The 22,530-nt window shown below is 34.9% G+C and overlaps 1 protein-coding gene across 1 annotated transcript in view; it reads right to left on the bottom strand.

Annotated features, from left to right (window-relative positions):
• Positions 1–22,530, bottom strand: part of WDFY3 (WD repeat and FYVE domain containing 3) — a 316,134-nt gene that overhangs the window by 220,966 nt on the left and 72,638 nt on the right. Inside the window, exon 3 of the mRNA XM_051965853.1 lies at positions 12,277–12,400. Within this exon, the coding sequence (XP_051821813.1) occupies positions 12,277–12,400 (124 nt within the window). The remainder of the gene's footprint in view (positions 1–12,276; positions 12,401–22,530) is intronic.

Below are 22,530 nucleotides of genomic sequence, written 5' to 3' on the forward strand. Positions count from 1 at the left end.
TGAGACATTAAATTCAGGAAAGGTTTACAGAAGATAAATATCTCTTCTTGGTAGGTAAATAAGCAAATAAATAGGAGATATTGAAAAAATGGTTTGGGAACTTCAAGGAAGGAGGGAACAAATGGAGTGATCATGGAGCAGGTAGCATTTAAAATATACCTTAGAAAAAGCTTTCTAAAAGATTTAATTAGTGACACATTCAAAGATCTCAAGTAAAAAAAAGCAATAATGCAATTATTATAAGATAAATAGCAATATAACAAAAACTTTGTTTTATATAAGTTCTACAAAATATCTTAAAAATAAAGGGTCCCATTCTCCAATTGATAAATGGTCAAAGGATATGAACAGACAATTTTCAGAGGATGAAATTGAAACTGTTACCACTCATATGAAAGAGTGTTCCAAATCATTATTGATCAGAGAAATGCAAATTAAGACAACTCTGAGATACCACTACACACCTGTCAGATTGGCTAAGATGACAGGAAAAAATAATGATGAATGTTGGAGGGGATGCGGGAAAACTGGGACACTAATGCATTGTTGGTGGAGCTGTGAACGAATCCAACCATTCTGGAGAGCAATCTGGAATTATGCCCAAAAAATTATCAAACTGTGCATACCCTTTGATCCAGCAGTGTTTCTATTGGGCTTATATCCCAAAGAAATACTAAAGAAGGGAAAGGGACCTGTATGTGCCAAAATGTTTGTAGCAGCCCTGTTTGTAGTGGCTAGAAACTGGAAAATGAATGGATGCCCATCAATTGGAGAATGGCTGGGTAAATTGTGGTATATGAATGTTATGGAATATTATTGTTCTGTAAGAAATGACCAGCAGAATGAATACAGAGAGGACTGGCAAGACTTACATGAACTGATGCTGTGTGAAATGAGCAGAACCAGGAGATCATTATACACTTCGACAACGATATTGTATGAGGACATATTTTGATGGAAGTGGATTTCTTTGACAAAGAGACCTGAGTTTCAATTGATAAATGACGGACAAAAACAGCTACACCCAAAGAAAGAACACTGGGAAACGAATGTGAACTATCTGCATTTTTGTTTTTCTTCCCGGGTTATTTATACCTTCTGAATCCAATTCTCCCTATGCAACAAGAGAACTGTTCGGTTCTGCAAACATATATTGTATCTAGGATATACTGCAACATATCCAACATATAAAGGATTGCTTGCCATCTAGGGGAGGGGGTGGAGGGAGGGAGGGAAAAAAAAATCGGAACAGAAACGAGTGTCAATATAAAGTAATTATTAAATAAAAATTAATAAATAAATAAAGGGTCCCAATAAATTCAATTTGCAAATATATAAAGGTTATTATCGAGTTGTTCAGTCATGTCCAACTCTTCATGACCCCATTTGGAGTTTTCTTGGCAGAAATACTGGAGTGCTTTACCATTTCCTTCTCCAGCTCATTTTATCCATAAAGAACTGGGGAAAACAGAGTTATGTGTCTGAGGCCAGATTTGAACGCAGGAAGATGAGTCTTCCTGATTCCAGACCCAACACTGTCCTCTGCATCACCTATCTGCCTAAATAAATAAATATTAACATAAAATTTCAAATAGTATCTTTCACTTTAATTGTAATATTTTTAAAAATTTTAAATAACATATTCAACTTAAGGACAGAAGAAATTTAAAGATATGATGCTAAAGCAAAGTTATCTTGAGTGTAATCAACCATACTACTGACTTCATGCATTAATTTTCAGGATGCAATAAATTATATTCAAAATAACGATACAGAAATATGATTAAATATGTTTAATGCTTTCATTGAAACTTACTGGTCTGTTTTGAAAACAATTAGGTCACTTTTTAAAAATGACATCTCCCCCCCAAAAGGATTAAAAAATCTTTAATAAATATCTACTAAAATCTTTATTTTATAACACACTTTATTTTCCATTTTCAGAATTTTACTTCAAGATTATATTATAAATTCATCCACTATTATTATGCCCATTTTACAAATAAACGTGATGTCTTAAGAAATCAAACTCACACAGCAGGTTAGTACCAAAGCCAATATTATAACTGCCATGCTTCAGGCTAGCCTCCAATGACATGCTGCCTTGAATTTCATTATATAAAACCACAGCTTCAAAATTATATTACCTGAGGGTGTTATAACTTTGATATCCTTGGAGCACTTCTGAGTGTGTGGTTCTTCTGTTTAAAAAAAAAGTCTATGTTGTCTAAATGAAGATTCACTAGTTCTGCCACAAGATGCTGCTATTGTATGGAATACTGCAGAAGTATTATGGCTGGTTTACTCCATTATTGTATGGAGTATTCAGTAGTACTATTCAGAAGGGATCTATCCACTAGATAGTGAGAGCCCGCAAACGAATCAATAACTATGAAAATGCTATCATTCTGGGAGCTGCAACACCTTTAGTATAGAGCAGTCTATCTGCACATGCTATCAGGCAGACAAGATGCTGCCCAGAATCGCTGTGCTTCAATTAGCAGAGAGATGATCCAAATTATCTAGAAGGTCCTTTCTATTTCTAAATCTCATGAAAGCCTGAACTATAAGTTAACAAATTATATGGCACAAAAATATATCTTTATATCTATTATATAGGAGTAGGTATGAGTCACTACATAATTTGAAGTAGTATTTAGGTATTAATCAAAGCTAGATTAAGGGATAGACTCATCAAAGATATTCAGGGCACAAATTAGGGAATTTCACATTACAATATATTTTATGCTCTACTTTAAAAGAAAAATTATGAGAGTTTGCTATTGACTTTTACTTATAATAGTTACCAGAGCATTATTTATATATTTCAGATACTACATTCCAAAAAAAAAAAAAAATCACAATTGGGTCTCTACTAAGTAATGTTACAATCCATATAAACAGATTCTATAATCAGGAAGAGTGAGCAGTATATAAAAATAAAAAGATCATCAATTTAAGGGTGACTAAAAAAAGTCATTCTAGAATTAAGCAGATGGATATATTTCATCAGCTCTTAATAACATTAACACTCTAGAGTCAAAAAAAATTACTGAATTGTATCTTTTAGTTAAAAAATAATAAAGCTGCTAAAATCCAGGAATACAGGAAACAATTTAGCTAACTACATTTATATAACATATTTGTTCTGAAAAGTTACAGGAAGAGGTACAAAAAGTCTATCTAGAGATCAACTCTGTCCATACCAATTTGTTCACCTATTTTCTCTCCACTGAAACCATCATTCTAGTACCTATGTTATAATTTAAACCAAAGGGAAAGAGAAAATAAAAGAAAATACAGTACAAAAAAATTTAGACAGGCTAATGTGATCATAAGGAGATATCCTTATTATCTGACCTTATTACCACGCTACAACTGTCAATTATCTAGATATAAAAGTGTATGCAATATTACCTAGACTTCAGGAAAGCATTTGTCATAGCTCAATTTCCCTTCCATCAATTTTTTGGTAGTCAATCTGGTATGTTAGCCAATACTTTAAAGCCACTACTTATTAGACCTTTTCTTTGTTCACATGAACTAATAAGGTCCTTTTATAACAATGAAACAATTCATTTTTAATCCCCATTACTAGTTGATCATTGCTTTAAAAAAAAAAAGTTTGCAACAAATAGTACTTTATGATAGAAATAGGTCATCCCTTAAAAATAATGAGAATAATAATTTATTTATGGCGTGCTAATAGTTTTTCTCTCCTCAATTCAGTGATAGGCATCTTTGATGGATAAGATAGATATTCCCTCAAACACTCTAATCTTAATAGTTCTTCAACTTCCATACACAGTTTTAAAAGTCTTTTAACATAAATTCCAGATTGCTCTCCAAAATGGTTGGACTAGTTCCCAATTCCACCAACAGTTGTATTAATGTCCCAATTTTTTCATATCCCTTCCAACATTTTTCATTTTTCCCTATCATTTTAGCCAACTTGATAGGTATGAGATTTCAGTTATTTTAATTTGCATTTCTCTAATCAATAATAATTTGCTTTTTCATGTAATTTTTAATCATATAGCTTTGGTTTCTCCATCTAAAAACTTGCCTATTCATATCCTTTAATTGCCAATTGGGGGAATGATTCATATTCTTATAAATCTGACAGAACTGACTATATATTTAACATATGAGACCTTTACTTGAGAACGTCTATAAAAATTGTTTTCTCAATTTTCTGCTTTCCTTTTAAACATGGCTACATTAGTTTTATTTGTGCAAAAACCTTTTAATTTAAGGTAATCAGAATTATCCATTTTATACCTTAGAGTGCTATCTTATTTATTCATAAATTCTTCTGTTCATAAATCTAATAAGTAATACATGTGTGTTCTTTTAATTCTTATATCTCCCTTTATATCTAAGTCATGTATCCATTTTGATCTTATCTTGATAGTGTAAGATATTGATCTATTCCTAGTCCCTGCAAGACTGCTTTCTACTTTTCCCAACAAATTTTTTTAACCAAACAATAAATTATTATCCCCAATGTATAATCTTTACATTTGTAAAACCAAGGTTACTAAAATCATTTGCTACTGTGTATTGTATGTCTAATGTGTTTTACTTATCCAGCTTCCGTTTTCTTAGCAAGTAGTAGAAAGTTTTGATATCATCATCACCTCATAATACAGTTTAATATCTGATAACTCTAGATCTGGTCTCTTCCTTTACATTCTCTTGTCATTAATTCCTTTGTAATTCTTGGCCTTTTGTTTTTCCAAGTGAAATTTACTATTCTTTTCTTTACCATTTTCCTAGCTCAATAAAATAAATTGTGGTCATTTAATTGGGATAGAATTGACTAGATTAGTTAAGAATAGAAATTAGTTTAAAAGTAGCTTATTATACTGGCTTTTCCCACTCATGAAAAAGTAATATTTCTTCAATTATTTAAATTTCACTTTATTTGCAAAAAAAAAAAAAAAAAAAAAAAGTGATTCTCTTCCTTTTTTCCTCTCATTATCACTGCTAACATTTCAGATGCAATATTGAATAGCATTGGTGATAATGGGCATCCTTATTTTACTCCTCATCTTACAATAATGATAGCTCATGGTTTTAAGTAAATGCTTCTTATCATAAAAAAATCACTTCCACCTATGTTTTCACATGTTTTTTTTAACAGAAATGAGTGTTGTATTTTGTCAAAAACTTTTTTTTTGCATTTATTGATATAATCTTATGGTTTTACTACTTTTACTGATATAATTATGTTAATATTTTTCCTTAAATTAAATAAACCATCCTTGCATTCCTGATATAAATCCCACTTGGTTGCAATGTGTAATCTTTATGACAGATTATTTTAGTTTCCTAGTTAGCATTTAATGTAGGATTTTTGCATCCATAATCATTAGTGAAATTAATCTGGAATTTTCTTTTCTGCTTTTGCTCTTCTTGGTTTAGGTATCCACACTACTATTTTTTTTTTTCATAAAAGGAGCTTGGTAGTTGTTTACATTATTTTCCCCTTCATCTAGGAGCTTTAAAACTTAGCTATAATCATTTTGGGATCTCTTTCTAAAGGTGATGATCAGTGAATTTTTTTCCATTTTTATTTTATCCTAATTCTAAAATTCTTTTTCAAGAAAATTTTTCTTAATTTCTTGAAATATAGTGTCTAGATTCTTTTTTTTTTAATCATAACTTTCTTATCTCTTTTCAATCTGTTTTCCAGGTCAGTTATTTTCCTAATGAAATATTTCATGTTCTCTTATTTTTTTCATCATGTGATTTTGTTTTACTATTTCTTGATGACTTATGAAATCATTAGGTTCCTCATGCCCAATTCTAACTTTTAAGGAGTTATTCTCTTCAGTAAGGTTTTAGATTTCTTTTTTTAATTGGTTAACTTTCCTTTCATAATTTTCTTGATTTCCTTACATTAAACTTATTTTTTTTCCCTAGTTCCTCCCAAGCCTCTCATTTGATTATTTAAGTGCTTTTCTAAGCTCTTCCAAGATGCCATTTTAGGCTTATGATCATTTTACATTTTTCTTTGAAGCTTTACAAGCAGCCATTTTAAAATCATGAAATTATTCTGAGTTTTAGCTTTGATCTTCTCTATCCCTATAATAGCTATCCATGATAATGTGCTTTTGTTTACTCTTCTTTTTAGTGGTCTATTTCTTGTCTATTAACTTTATGTTAGAGTTAGGCTCCAACATGTGAGAGATAATATCTTCGGCTTCAGGGTTTTTATGTTATTTTCTGAAGCTCTATATTGGGGCCTTTGACTTTTTGGTTCTTCCAGTTCTGTAATTTAAGGCTCTAGTTCACACCTTGGTTTATGAGTAACTTCAGGTATTCCTCTCTTTCCTTGAGCCATACACCCAGGGATGCTGTCACCACAAACACTCTTATTCTCCAAGGTCCCTCTAGCAAGCTTCAGCTCACACCTGGGTTTTGGAAAAAGAGGGACTGCACTGTCCTGTGAGTGACCACAGCCAACAAGGCCTGCTCTCCCCTGCTCATCCACAGCCACATCTTGGGACTGCATCTGGTCAGTGCCCATGGACAGCCAGCCAGCAGAAGGCTGAAATCCTCCCTTCATCCTAAGCCTCCTCCACATAACTAAATCCCACACCAACACTATCCCTGGGGGAAGCTCCGAACACAGCTGCCCTTAGGACTTGTTTGTTGTTTGCGACTTCAATTAGGCCAGATCACCACCTCAGGCAGTCAGGCCTTTCCTAATGGCCTCCCAACCAGAGTGGACAACTGTCTTGCCCCAACTTTTATGTTCTTTGTGACATTATAATATGGCAAATAATTTGTGGGGGAATTTGGGAGAGCCAGGTAATTTCCCACCTTATTCTGCTATCTTCCCAGAATCCCAGTCCATCTTACTCCTTGACATTGGATTTGATGTTAGTTCTAGGTTCTCTGTACTTCTTGGGAAAATGTCTGAGCTGAGCTTCTGTCCTCTTGAACCCTTGTGCTGCTTTCACAGCTCAGGCTGGGTTCCCCAAAATTTTCATTATTCCCAGAATGATGTGATTTGGTACAAAGTCTGTTCAAGATTTTCCTGGGCTGAATTCAAAAAGTTTTTGAATCAGAATGAGTGCATTGATTTACTCCTGGTTGAAAGTTTCAGTAGACTAATGTTAGTTAACCGATATTAACCTGCTGAGAGAATCTGAAATTCAGAGCAACTCAAATGTATGCTGGCTCTCCTTTGGTTTGGATTTCCTTCCCTAGTTCTATCACTACGGGCTTCCCGGGCTGAAGGCTTCTTGCTCTTAGAGCAGAACCACACACAGTTTGCTTCTGAACTTGTTCCTCATTAGGTACATGACTAGGGCACAATTACAATTGCTCTTTTGCACCATTTCCCACTACTGGTCAGACCCTAGCTTCCTTGTCCACAGGCCTCTATCTCCCTAAGCAGTCCATTCTCAGTCCATTCTCCAGTCACCTGGACACACTCAATTAATAAATTCTAGTGGCTCTCTATCATCTACAGGATTAAAAAAAAATTATTTGGCATTCAAAGTTCTTCCTAACTTTCCCACCACACATGTTTCCAATCTCCTTACACTTGCACTTCATCACATAACCCAGTGACACTGGTCTCCTTGTTATCCCACAAGATACTCCATCTCTTGCTCCTACCTTCTACAAGAAACCTTTATTAATGTCTTCCCACTGCCGGATGATGACTTATTAAATTATCTAATGAGATGATCTGTAATTCATACTATGTATAGCTTACTTGTCCATAGTTGTTTAGACTGTGAGCTTCTTTCTAAGGAGAGATGGTCTTTGCATCCACAGAGCTCAGCACAGTACCTGGCACGTAAATAAATGGTTACTCACTGACTACCAGTGAAATATAATGAATGAACTTGTGGAGAGTGTTTAGAATCTTAGAGATCAGTGAGTTTAAATTCCCCTCTCTATAGATGAGGAAACTAGCACTCAAAGCTGTGAAACAATTGGACCACATTCACCCTACTGGTAAGTAAGTAGCAAAGATAAATTTTCATACACCATTCCTTTGACTCCATGTTCAGTGCCCTTTTCATTACACCATGCTATTCAACAGCAGTTTAAAAGGCTACACAGCATAATTATTCTTTGTAAGATTACATTCCAGAAGGCATGCTTGCATACACATGTGCAAGACTTTTGACCGTGGTGGAATCATTTAACCTTGCAATGCCAGCAATCAACACCAAGACTATAAATCACAGAGAAATCCCATTTAATTTCTGACCTGGAATTCCCTATACAAATTAAAGCAGAAGTTCAGTCCTGACCACTATTTCTACCCCCAACAATTGCATACACAAATTATATATATATTTTAAGTAATGTTCTGAGAAAGATGATGATTTCCTATTATTTTTCTGAGTTTTTTTTTTTTCTGAGGCAAGTGACTTGCCCAGGGTCACACAGTTAGAAAGTGTTAAGTGTTCAAGGCCAAATTTGAATTCAGGTCCTCCTGACTTCAGGGCTGGTCCTCTATCCATTGTGCCACCTAGCTGCCCCTAGGGTTTTTTTAATGATTCCTGAAGGAAGGTGATTATTCAAATTTTTTTAAATGGAGGGTAATTCTTAGAAAAATTCAGAGAATTCCAGAATAAATAATTGGCCACTTTTCCTCCAACTTACTTGCCAAAAATAAAGCTGTTGTTCAGTTGCTTTTCAGTCATATCTAACTCTTTGTGATCCCATTTAGAGTTTTCTTTGCAAAGACACTGGAGTGCTTTACCATTTTCTTCTCCAATCCAGATTGAAAAACTGAGGCATACAGGATTAAGTGACTTGCCCAGAATCACATAACTAGTAAATATGTGAGGCTGGATTTAACTCATCAAGTGGAGTCTTTCTGACTCTAGGTCCAAGTTCACCATGCCATCTAGCTTCTTACAAAATTAAAGTAATACAATATAATAACCCAGTACTTCAAGTAGGACAAAATAAGTATGTAATCCTATTTTGCTTCAAAAAAGCCTGAAGCCATGCCTTAAGATTTCTTTAAAAACATACTGTTATTCTGACAGACATGGCTCTCTTCAACAATGAGATGATTCAAACCAGTTCCAAATGTTCAGTAATGAAGAGAATCAGCTACATTCAGAGAGAGAACTATATGGGAAATGAATGTGGACCCCAACATAGCATTTCCTCTTTTTCTGTGGAAACCTCTCAGGTTTTTTTACTTTCTTTCTAGATCCCATTTTTCATATGCAGCAAGATAACTGTACAAATATGTATACATATATTGTATTTAACATATACTTTAACATATTTAACATGTATCGGACTACCTGCCATCTAGGGGAAGAGATTGGGGGAAAGGAAGGGAAAAGTTGGAAGAGAAGTTGCAAGGTCAATGTTAAAAAATTACCCATGCATAAAGTTTTGTAAATAAAAGGCTATAATAATAAAAAATAAAAATAAAAAAAGAAACAAAATATCACAATAAACTGAAAAACAAAACACTGTTGGAGCGCCAGTGGATAGAGCACCAGCCCTGAAGTCAGGAGGACCCGAGTTCAATGGTCTCAGGCATTTAACACTTCTTAGATGTATGACCCTGAACAAGTCACTTAACCCCAACTGCCTCAGCAAAAAAACAAACAAAAAATATTGCTATTATACTCAACTCAGGTCTTTGATAATCTCACTTTTTTCTTCCCTCATTTAAAATAGACTTATGAATAAGATGAAAATTATTCATTCACCTAAAGTTGATTTAGTTATTTTCTTTCTTTCAAAGCTCAACAAAGAAATAAAACAGATGGCCTTTCTACACTTTATGAAATAAGGGCAAAGCGACTGTCTAGAGTGAAGATAAAAGAACTCAAAACTCCTGGTTTTGCGTTCCAATGACTACTGCACTAATTAGTTTTTTTTTCTTCTCTATACAAATGTTTTTAAAAAATATACGTAGGACACAGTGAATTTTTCTACTAGAGCAAGAATCTACATATTCTGATAGAATTCACTCTCTCACTCTCAGTCAGCAAATACCATACTAGTTTCTGTCTTATCCCAGCTTGTCAATTCTGTGCTGAACAAATCTGCTTCATCTAAATATTGGTATCTTTGTTTTTTAAATTGAAAAAAGTCCAAGATCCATTTTTTCTGGTTTCCTGGATCATGACAGTAGAAATTACACCCTTTTTTTCTGGCCTATCAAATTTCACTAGAAACTGATGTAATGTGATTGAGAAAACATTTATCTTAATCATCACTCTGGCCTTCCATCCCTTTTACACAACTTTAAATGCTTACGGGCCCACATACATTTATTTGTACATACATACATATAAGTATATAGCTATACATATATCTACACATTATACACACACATACACACACACACACACAACACACACACCCCTACATACACATGCATAAAAATCTGTTCTGCTATAATGCACAGTCAAAAATGTAAATTTGATAAAAGATAGTTACAATCAAGCTTCTGTATGATTTTTAACTTGAGAAAGATCAAGAATTCAGGAAGTTACATCATTTTACAATAATTCAAATATCCACTTCCACAAGCACATTTCAGGTTCTCACCAAGGTGAAGCACCATATTTTTTGTTTAACTTTCTGAGCAGGAAGAAGCTACCGGCAGAAAAGGGATGATCTACACTACTCCCTTCCCATATGTCATGGTCTATGAAGCCTAGGGAAGAAAACTTTAGCTGATCCTTAATATGGTATTTATGTATTTCTTAACCATGTAACATGTATAGTTCCTATCTTTTTTTTTTTAATACATCAATAATCTCTAACTTCATTTTCCTCAAGCTCTGTGGTTTTACATAGAGAAATATTTTGAGGGAAGCATATTCACATTATAATATAACTGACTGCATGTATGTGTGTGTATTTATATACAACATATATACATACATATATGTGTACATGTATACCCACTTGTACACATTGACACATACACACACAAACACAGACACACAGACACACACAGATACTATGCTTAGATATTTGTATTCATATCCCTAGTAACTAGTACAATGTCTAGTATATAATAAGCATTTAATAAATACCCAGGAATTAATTACATAGACAAAATACAAAGTAGTAAATGAAAGAAAACTGGGAAAATTAAGAAATCACCTAAAATTAAATAATAGTTCAAACAAACAAGGAAAACTCAAAGAAGTAAAAAAAAAAAAAAAAGAAAGAAAGAAAAAAAACCACACACACCCAAATTTACCTAAAAAGAAAATCTCTTATCTTTAAAAAAAAAAAAAAAAAAAACCCTCAAAAAGCCAAAAATTTCCACTTTGTGAGAGAGTTAAAAGTTTCCCCAACAAATTAAGGACACACAGATAAAAAATTAGATTTTTTTTTGGGGGGGAGGGAGGAATCTTCTGACTAGATGAAAGTAATGTTCATAAAAACTTGATATAAGCTCCTTGGGGAAAGGGACATTTCCCTTCCATTTTTGTCTTTTTATTCTCATCCATGAGCTAGCACAGTGCTAGGCATATATCAGTATTTAATAAATGCTTATTTATTCATTTATATGAGTACTTGATAAACCATATTTATGTTAGTAGTCTGACATATTTTCTAATATCCTTCCTAAAGGGAAATAACCAAATCCTCAATGAAACAATATCTTGTAATAAAAAGGTAACAACATACATCTAAAACTCTATAAATTATTCTGTATTGTCACTATTCCATAGGGTTTGAGTTTTGGGTTTTTTTGCTTTTAAAATGGGAATTAAAAAATATAACAATTATCTAATGTTTACTTTTTTCCTCAGTGTGTGCTTATTTGGCTTGCAAGTGTATCAGCAATGTAATCAGTGATTAGGATTGAAGAAATTAAAGAAAATAAATTCTAATAGCAAGAAGAGAAAGCTACTAAGAAATGACCAAGAATCACAATGGTGCCACTGTGCCATTTAAGCATACCAAAAGTAATGAGAGAGAAATAAGAGACAGAGACAGAGACAGGGAAACATTAGGCCCTAAACAAATGAAACAATGGAAGTGGAAAGGAGGTGTTTTTTCTTTTTAAATCCTTGGTCTATAGGTACATAATAAAAGCTAAGTTCACTTAATAAAAAAGAACTCAACACTAAAATTATGTTGCTATTTGATTCAAACATCTGCTAATGGGAAGGCAGGATTTAGAAAAATATTGCTAATTAAAATTACTCAAATATTCATTTATTTTATTTCAATATTTTAACAGAGAATAATCAACTTTTATTCATTTACATAACTCAATTAATTTGTGTTGATTTATGATACCTGTGGATTTATTTGATGCTCGCCTTCGAATTTCAGTCACCATTAGACGTGAAACTTGTGTTGTAAACTGTAGAAGATCAGAAAATTTTTCTGTCATTGTATTTGGTGGAGCATTTCCAAAAACCTGCAAATGACAAAATATGATTTTAAAGGAAACAGTTCTCTCTAATAAATTTTTCCCCATGGTTTTTATAAAATACAACATTAAAACTAGAAAATATATCTATATAACTAGATCAAAATGGAGTTATGAAAATTAATTTTTCCATCTACTGAATTTCAATTTATTCCATTAAGCCACAGAAAACAGATATAGTTTCATGAAGAAAGCATGAAGACTCAAAAAAAATTATTAGAGTTCTCTGAAGATAAACAATTATATCATCTGGGAACAAATACGAGATTTATCTCCTTGGTGAGTCCAGAGGTAGATACAGAGATTAAAGAGATTGTCAACTGAAGGTATTCAATGTTCACCTTATATGAAATTTCAGGTTCTAAGCAAGTCAGAGAATGAACAAATCAAAAAAGTTGACAAAAGTATCATTTAAGCCTAATGTTATAAAGTAGATTACAGAATTAAATTTGGAAAGCAATGAATTCCTGATAAAGCAGAAATTACTTTCTATTTAATAGAGCTTTCAGTAAAATAAAACCTAGAATACGTTAGTAAAGAAAAATTAACAAGTGGAGAGAAAACGGTATTTTTTTCAATATTATATAAAATACTGTGCTGTAAATTCTCTAAGTCCAAACAAATACTTGAAGACAACCAATTTGTTTTTACCATCTATAAATGATTCATTTATCTCTCTCAGCACTTTGCCTCCACTTGTATTTAGCTCTCTTAAAGCATCTGTCAAAGTGATGCTTTATATTACAGTTATCTCACCCAATTCTCATGAAGAATCCTGGTTATCAGAAGTCATATTAGAAACCTGATTCTAACACTTCCTAGCTGGAGAGGCATCAGTGGGATACTGACTGTGTAAACTGAACTTCAGTTTCTTCATCAGTAAAATGGGGATAATAATATTTGTAATACTTGTATCACTAAAGTACAGTAAAGTTCAAATGAGACAATATTTGCAAAATTCTAAAAATAAAAAAAAGTTCTAAAAATGTTAATTGATATTTTTGAAAAGTGCTGGATTTGAAAGTAAAGGAACTGGAAAATTTAATTTTGAAATCCAACATTATCAGTATTACTTTGAACAAGTTTCTCTAGGTCTTCCTTTCTATAATTCTAAAATTAGATGATCTCTAAGATGCCTCTGATTATCAAATCCTTCAAAGCACTATATATAATGCCCTACACTTTCTGCAAATAAAATGATGTGCATAAGATTTTTTTTTTGAATTAAAGCTTTTTATTTACAAAACATATGCATGGGTAATTTCTCAACATTGACCCTTGCAAAACCTTCTATTCCAAGTTTTCCCCTCCCCTAGATGGCAAGTATTACAATACATGTTAAAATATATGGTAAATGAAATATATGTATACATATCCATACAATTATCTTGCTGTGATCTTAAAGGGAGTAAACTTAAAAGCAGACCCAGATTGAGATTTTTAACATACCCAGCTAAAAAACTGTAAATAGTTTCTAATCAAAAAGTTACAACAGCTTCCTATTTAATGTCCATGAATTGAGTCATCCTCTTCTTTACATACTCTTCATCTAATTCCTAAAATGATCACAATGGATATCTGTCCAGATCCATGGACCATGACACCATTAATGATTATTCATTATCAATAGAAGACTAACATTTCATCTAACATTTAATAATTCCTACAATCTTTTTCCGACTCTAAATTTACATTACTACTTTTATATTGGAATTCATGAATTGGCTTTTCTTCAAAATTGTTCTGCCTACTCTTAAAAATTTGTGCAAGCAAATATCTAGTTTTGCATCAGATAACTAATTAATTGCATCAAATAATTAAGTTCCCATTGTGATTTTAATAGAATTTAAATTAGAATAAAAAGTTATTTGTGAATTTAAGATATATTTATGTTTACAGAATATATGCTTGTGTTCATTTGCCAGTACAGGAGAGTATAATATTTTATACCGTGGTGGGTAATTAATAACTGAGGAAACAATCTGAGCATGTAATTTTTTGGGTAGATAGTCAAAATGAATGGGTCAGTGGACTCCCTCGTCACTCTGTTCAGGGTCTTTGGACTAAGGCAGATTCTTATGCACGTCAAATAAGCTCAAGTAACTATGCTAAAAATAATTAACCAGGATAAAAGTCTGGATATAAAATTAGGTAATTAAATTTCTATTTGGAAGACAGATTAGGGGCTTTCCAAATTGGGAGGGAGGGTGGAGAAAATAAGTTTCAACCAAGTATCAGGGTCTTCTAAAATGAAAGATTTTGATTAATTGCATCCACCTGCCTATATAAAACAATAGATGGCTTATAAGTTTTGTTTCCCATAGATGAATGATAGAAAAACAACAAAATGGAGTGGTGTTCATGAGAAAATCTGACTGAGCCCCCTGATTCTTATCTTAAACTTACTGCAATTTTTACATGGTCTTCATTTTATCTTATTAACATCATTAATAGATTTACTATTATTGTCCTTTACAAAATGCAAGGTAGTATTTGATAAATCAATGAGTGTGTTGTTTTCATTCTTAAAAAGAACAAATTCAAAATTTGTGTGTTTTAGAGGTGTGTGTATATTATCTCCTGGTCCAATTTTTGAATCTCTGCACCCAAGAGAAATGGCTTACCATAAAAATAAGAAATTATAATTCAAAATATGTTGTCTTATTGTGTCATTTGTAGACATTTCAATAACAAATATAATGATTACAAGTTCAAAAAAAAAAAAAAAAGTGTGCAAGTAATCATCCAGGCATGAAATGTGTTCCTTCTCTGTCAAAACCTTTCTCTTCTCCTTCAAGCATCTCTTCAGGCCTCCATGAAGCCTTCCCTGATTCATCCAGCTGATTCACTCCTCTTCTTAAGTTATTTTTAGAGCACTGTCTCCATCTCTCCTTTGCCACTATCACATTTTGTCTTGTGTTACATCTGTCTGTATTTAGGTCTGTGTTATAGTTATTTGAATTTAGGTCATATTTCACCCCCTCCCCAGAGAAGAACATGAGCTCACTGAGGTTAGGTACTGAGTTTTGTTACTGCTGCATTATCAGTACAATGCCTTAGATAGAATAAATTCTGGGATTGTGGAGATAGAACCTTCTAGATCCAGCTGCCTTTCTAATAATTGATAAGGTTTAGACAGAACACAATTTAGGATATGAAATAACAAATCAACCAACATTTATTAAGGACTGCCAGGCACTCTGCTAAAGCACTGAAAATACAAAGAAAAGCAAATGCAGCCCTAGGCCTCCAGAGGCTAATCTAATGGGGAAGATATCATGCAAACAAATATATACAAAAAAGATATGCACAGGGTAAATCAAATGAGAGAAAACCCTAGTTTTAAGGGGGATTGAGATAACCTACTTCTAGAACATGAGACCTTAAGGAATTGAGTAAAGGCAGGAAATGAAGGTGGGGAGAGAGAATTCAAAATCTAGAGAAGAGTGAGAATACTCTGAATAGGGAGATAGTGTGTTTTATTTGAAGGAAAGAAAAGAAAAAAAGAAAAAAAAAAGGTTGTCATTGGATCACAGAAATATGGGATGATAGAGAGGGGTAGGCAGATAAGAAAGTAAGAAGACAGGAAAGGTAGGAATGAGTAAGAGCTTCGAAAGCCAAAGAGAATTTCCTATTTAATCCAGGAGATGAGAAAGTTGGTGAAGTTGACTGGCTCTCCTGTGCTGGCTTAAGGATGATTACAATATGGTGAGACCAATCAGCAGGCATCTGCAATGAAGAGATGAGGGCTCTGCACCAATGTGGAAGCAATGTCAGAGGAAAGAAGGGAGGGTATATTAAAGATGTTACAGAAGTAGACTTGCTAGAACTTACCAAAAGACACTTACATTCCAAATCTAAATGACTGGGATGAAGATGGTACCTCTACAGTAATAGGAAAGTTAAGAAATGGAGAATACTTCTGGGAAAGGTCGAGAAAAGAGAGAAAGAGAGAAAAAGCTTATCTACAGAGCCAAGCTCTGTGCTGAGCCCTTTACAAATATGGTCTCATCTGATCCTCACAATAACACTAGAAGGCTTGTGCTATTTCCCCCATTTTATAATTAAGCAAACTGATTCGATTTTTAAGTTTTAAGATGTCTGTAAGATATACAGTTAGAAATGTCCAAGAAGTATTTAGAGATGCAAGTGTGAAGGTCATCTAAAAATGAGAAGCATGGAAATAACAAAAATCATAGGAGATGAGATCACCCAGTAAAATATTATAAAGTTTGAAGGGAACACATTTCAGAGCCTTGATGAGGTCCTCACCAGCTAAGGGCATGTCCTGGAAGAAGGCTAAATAGAGCAGACTGAAAAAGGAACAGTTCAGAAGTTAAGAGATTCGGGATAGTGTCACAAAAACTATCAAGAAGAAAAGGGTGAGCAACAATATCAAAGGCAGCGGACACATTAAAAAAAATGAGGATTAAGAAAAACTACCAGATTTGTCAACTAAAAAGATCACTGGTAACTTGGGAGAAAATAACTGCATTTGGATGAATTTAGAAGTTGGATTGTAATATGAAGAAGAGGGTGAAAGGAAATGGAAGCATCAATTGTAGACAGCCTTCTCAAAGAGGTTAGCCGAGAAAGGGAAGAAAAATCTAGAATGATACCTATCAGGGAAGGACAAACAAGGTGAGGGATTCTGAGGATGGGGGAAATATGAACTTAAATATAGTGATAGAGTGGGGATAACTGAGAGATCAATCTGCTGGAGAAGTCAGAATTACAATAGGATTTAAGGTACATTAAGAGGGGTCTATCTTGGCAAGGAGTAGGGCCATCTCTTCATAGATGATAAGATTAAAAAAACTGGTCAAAGGTATCTAAGTGATATGAGATGAGGGAGAAAAAAAAAAGAAAATGGGGTTCTCTGAAAATGACCTCAATTTTCTCAGCTGGAAGGGAAGGTAAATCCCTGAAGTTTAAGAAGGGATGAAAAGGTTTAAAAAAGTTTTCTGGCAAATGGGATAGTAAAACATTTGTGGAGGTATGGTGTGGAGTTCTTGTTCTTCTTTATAATAATAATATAGGACGATGGTTCTCTCTGGGAGAGGTGCAGGTTTCTCGGGGGAGGTTTTCTTGGAGGCAGCTTTAGTATCAGTTCGGATCAATAATTACCCCAAATGCAGCCAGCTGGTAAAAATACAAACGTTTATTTTCTCCTTCCAAAATAGCCTGGTTAGTTAAGGCCTATCTCTGTTTGGTTCCAAGAGCTCTTGCAGTTTTGTCCTTTGCTTCTGTCTCTGCTTTCTTTAGCCTTCAATCCAGCTCCACTCTTCAAGTAACTCCACTGAAATCTGTCCGAGAGCCTCTGCCTGTTTCTTTTATACGAGAAAGAGGAATTGTGGGATACGAGAGAGAGGAATTATGGGTTTTCTCCCATAGTGCTCTCTGACCCTAAGAGCTTCAAGGGAGGTGTGAATTCAAAAAGTTACACAGTTAACTTGGTGAATCTCTCATACTTGTGAACTCCAATGAGTAAAGGTGAACACAAGCATTGTATCAATTAGTTCTAATTAGTACCTTGTTTCAGGTTCTGGCCCAAAACATCTTCTTGTAAGATCAGATCAATAATCTATCAACTCTAATGAGTTAGCAGTTTGTAAAGATTCCAACAGTATGGAAGTATTCTCCTGGTACAGTAAGAGAGCCAAGTTGAGGTTTTATAAGAAATTTGCAGTGGAAAAATCAGGTTAGTGATTTTCCTTTAACTTTGTTCAATAGTATATGAGTAGAAGCAAAGGCAATAGGTGATGAGAGCATCCAAGACTGAAGCCTGGCAGGATAAGATTTCTTTCAGGGTAAACAGCCATGAGACTACAAAAGACAGTAGAGGGTTGAGATGGTTCACCAAGGAGTCAAGATTGGAATGAGAATGTAGCCATGTCAGGGTGATAGCCTGGGAAAGAACTGAGGGGTAGAGAGACCAGCAATCATAGGGGAAGAGGAAGACAGGGATAATGGCTTCAAGGAAGAAAGAGGGGTTAGATAAATTTATAAATTAAATAAATTTCAGAGTTCATGAACATGGAAATGGAAAATATGTGGCAGATCAAGCATGTGACCTTTTATGTGTGTAGCCAAGCTGGGGTGAAGGAATGGATCATGGGAAATGAACTAACTGATGAAATGGGAGGTTAGAGGTTTGAGAAAGTATCAGAACTTTATGGAGAATCCACCAGAATGAGGGTAAGAGTTGGGGAGAAAAGGACTGTAAGTGGCAGGGAACCCAACTCATTAAGAGTGACAAAAGAATATCCTAGAGATTGGCAGCTAACAGCCAAGAGAATCTTCAACACATGATAATAATGAATTGAGTGAAACTCAGAGGAATAGAAGTTAAAGAGATTAGCAAAAGGAAAGCCTAAAAGTGGCAAGAGGGAGCGAGAAGTATTCCAATTCCTTGGTATCCAGGGATCAACGTCTTGGTGAGAGCCAGAAGAGGAAAAGAGTGGGAAAGGAAAAGATTTATAGTGAAAGTAAACCTGTTGCCCATGACGCAGACCCAGAGAACACAAGAGAAAAGATAGAGGAGGCTGTGCTGAGAGGCACTAAAATAAGGTAATGGGGGAGTTGGAGGGAGAGGAGGAAGATGGTCAAGGAATAGGGTCTGAATGACAATCAAGAGTTTAGACTCACTGGGATGGGAAGATTGAATGAGAGTTAGGTAGCAGTTACTAGAAAGGAGTGAGAGTATCCACCTGACAGCAGGAAAAGGAGACGGAATCAGTTGGTAAAGAGTGATAGAACGACATTTCTCTCCTTCCAAACTAGGCAGAACAAGGTAAGAACCCATGAAAAAAGTACAATGGAGTGAAATCTTTCCTTCACAGGCAGGCCATGATTGGAGGGAACTTGATGGAATATTATTTCTTTCCCACATATATATCCATACTCCCTGAAACACTCATAGTTCACAGGTCTTCCACTTCTTATTCCCATGACTTATTCCTTCACCCCACCTCAGCCACACAAAAAGATATTTATATCCTTGATCTTGGCATCACACGACATATGTTCCAATTCCTTTATCTGATCACAATCTATTGTCATTTCACACCTCCCTCTACTTCAAATTCTGTTCTGTATTTTGACTCTGACCTCTAATTACTTAACTCCTCAGTTCTCTTCTGGGCCATTACCCCTACACAAGGTACACTCTTCTCTTCTTCCTACCTTGAAGCATTGGTGAACAAGTTTTACTCTACATTGTCCTTGTCTCCTAAATCCCTTGCTCCTAGGAAGTGTCATGGAGATTGTTCCACAAAGCCTCCATCTTGGATCACTGTCACCATTCCCTGCTTTCACTCCTACATGTGCTGATGACTAAAGGTGGAGAGAAATCACACAACTGTGCTGACTGAGTCCACTACAAATTTACGTTACATAATCTTGATTGACCTCTCACTGGTTCAAGTAAGTCTTTTTTATAGATCCTTGGTATTAACCCACTCTCCCACTCATCACAGATGCTCTTCTAAACTTTTTCATCCTTCTTCAACCCTCTCTTCCCCATGGCTTCCTCCTACCTGTCTTCAGGTAAGAACCTCACCTTGAAATTTAAAAATCATATTAAAAAAAAAAATTGAGGCCATTTACAAAGAGCTCCTTCTTCTCCTATACTCCTCATCTTACATACTATACCTTTTTTCATCATGGTCTCACATGAAGAAGTAGCCTATTCCTTGCCCAAAATTATCCCTTTTCCCTACAAACATAAGTGATCCCATTCCAAGACTATCATCTCTAGCAGACTGCCTAGAGATGTGTACTGTTTCTACTCTGCTACCTATAAACAAGTTCTGGTCTCTCCTTCTTCAAGAAATCCTCACTTTATCTATACATTCCTACTACTTATATCCCATAACTCTTTATTATGGGCTTATAAGGATGCTTATAAGGTACTAAGTGGAATCGAGGGGACAATGGTTATCTATTTTAGCATGGTTCAGTATGATTGATTTAATCCTACAACAAATAATGGTTTCCTAGTGATATAATGATTGGTTTATACTCAGTGTAGAGCATATAAGCTGGAACTCAGAGAGAGAGAGCTAGACAAACAGAGGCAGAGAAGACAAAGGATTGGAGGCAGGAGCTTAACCTCTCAGAACCAAGGGGAGAAATTCAATTGGATTTTCGATCTTCCTGGTGGCTGGCCTGGCCTCTGTACTTCCCCCACTAAGACCAAGGCCAGACTGAAAGGTTCTCCAGAAAGATGCCCAGCATCATGCAAGGAGATAATAAAGGATTTGGACTTTAACACCTGGCTGCTCTTGTAGTGACTACTGAACTGAACCCAAGGCTGCCTTCAAAGACCCCCAAGAAACTGAACCAGAGAACATTACAACTCTTTCCCTTTCTTATTTTCTAACCTCTTTAAGAAAGCCAACTACAATTTATGCCTCCATTTCCTCTCCTTTCTCACTCTCTTGATTCTCTATGGTCTGGCTTCTTGATTGCATCATTGAATTAAAACTGCAGTCTCCAAATTTACTACTGATCACTTAACTGTCCCATCTTTCTTCAATCCTCCTCCTTCTTGATCTCTTTAATACAATCACTTTCTCTTCCTAAGACTCTCTTCTGGTCCTCCTTCCAGTTATCTGTTCTTTCTCAATCTATTTGAACAGAACTTCATTCAGGGCAGGCCCACTCCTCAGGACTGCTCTAGATCTTCTTATCATCACCTTCTCTACATGATCTCATCTGGAGATCTCTTCAGCTACCCAGGATTCAATCCTCCCTACATTTATGGGGCATCTAAGTGGCAAACAGGATAGGGCACTGTGCCTGGAGTGAGGAAGACTCATCTTACTGAGTTCAAATTTGGCCTCGGACCCTTACTAGCTGTGTGACCCTGGGAAAATCATTTAACCCAGTCTGCCTCAGTTTCTTCAACTATAAAATGAACTAGAAAAGAAAAAGGGAAAGCACTTCAGTATCTTTCCCCAGAAAAATCCAAATGGGGTCACAGAGTCAGGCATGCCTGAAAAATGACTCAACAACATACTTGTGATTCTCAGATCTACACAACCAGTCTTCACCTCTCCACTAAATTTTAATAAAGAATTTCCAACTGCTTCCTAAAGAATTTAAACTGTTAGTCCCATAGACTTCCTAAATTCAACTTCTGCAAAACCTATTCCCAGCAACTATTGAGGGTATTACCATCTTCCCAGTCAACTAGTTTTAGAAACTAGGTGTCATCCTAAACTATTTACTCTCTTTGCTCCCCACTCTCTTTATCAAATCTATTGCCAAGGCCTATTAACTTTACATTTGTGACATCTCTAATGTCTTTAATACTGCCACTGGTTATTATCCTTTTCTTGAAGACCAAAATGACATCACTATGTTAGTCAAGTTAGTGGGTCCGACTGTGGTGGATCGGATCAACATGAGCTCAGAATGCTCTGTCAGAGTTTGGACACAAATAGTCCCTATGAATATCTGGGGTGGATTCTCTAACTTTGCATGTTTCTTCTGAACTAATCAAACTAATTGCTATAGAGCACAGCAGCTTCTCTGTTAAGTCCTGTACCAGTGTCTTCCTTGTCATACAATCAATTCTAAAATTCTTAAGAAAGACCTTGAGAGTGTCCTTTTATTGCATTTTCTGACCACCTTATGAACACTAGCTCTGTGTGAATTCTTCATAAAATAGTCTTTCTGGCAAGAACACATCTGGCATTCAAACAATGTGGCCACCCCAACAGTTACACTCTCTGTAGTGGAGTTGGAATGCTTCACAGTTTAGTTCAAGAAAGGACCTACAGGCATCTTATCCTGCCAGGTGATCTTTAGAATCTTCTTAAGACAATTAAATCAGAAGAGATCCAGTTTCCTGCATGGCACTGGCATATTGCAACAGACACACAATAATGAATTCAGCACAGTGACCGTAGGCCTTCGGTTTAGTGGTCAATTTAACCTCTTCTCTCCTCCACTTTCCTTTGAAGCTTGCTAAACACTGACCTAACTCTGTCAATATATGTGTCAACCTCATTATCAATGTGGAAATCCCTGGAAAGAACATAGCCAAAGGAAGTGAACTTATTCACATCATTCAAAAATTCTCCATGTGCTGTAACCAATGGTTACACATG

This window comes from Antechinus flavipes, chromosome 6, assembly GCF_016432865.1.
Source record: "Antechinus flavipes isolate AdamAnt ecotype Samford, QLD, Australia chromosome 6, AdamAnt_v2, whole genome shotgun sequence".
Lineage (NCBI taxonomy): Eukaryota > Metazoa > Chordata > Mammalia > Dasyuromorphia > Dasyuridae > Antechinus > Antechinus flavipes.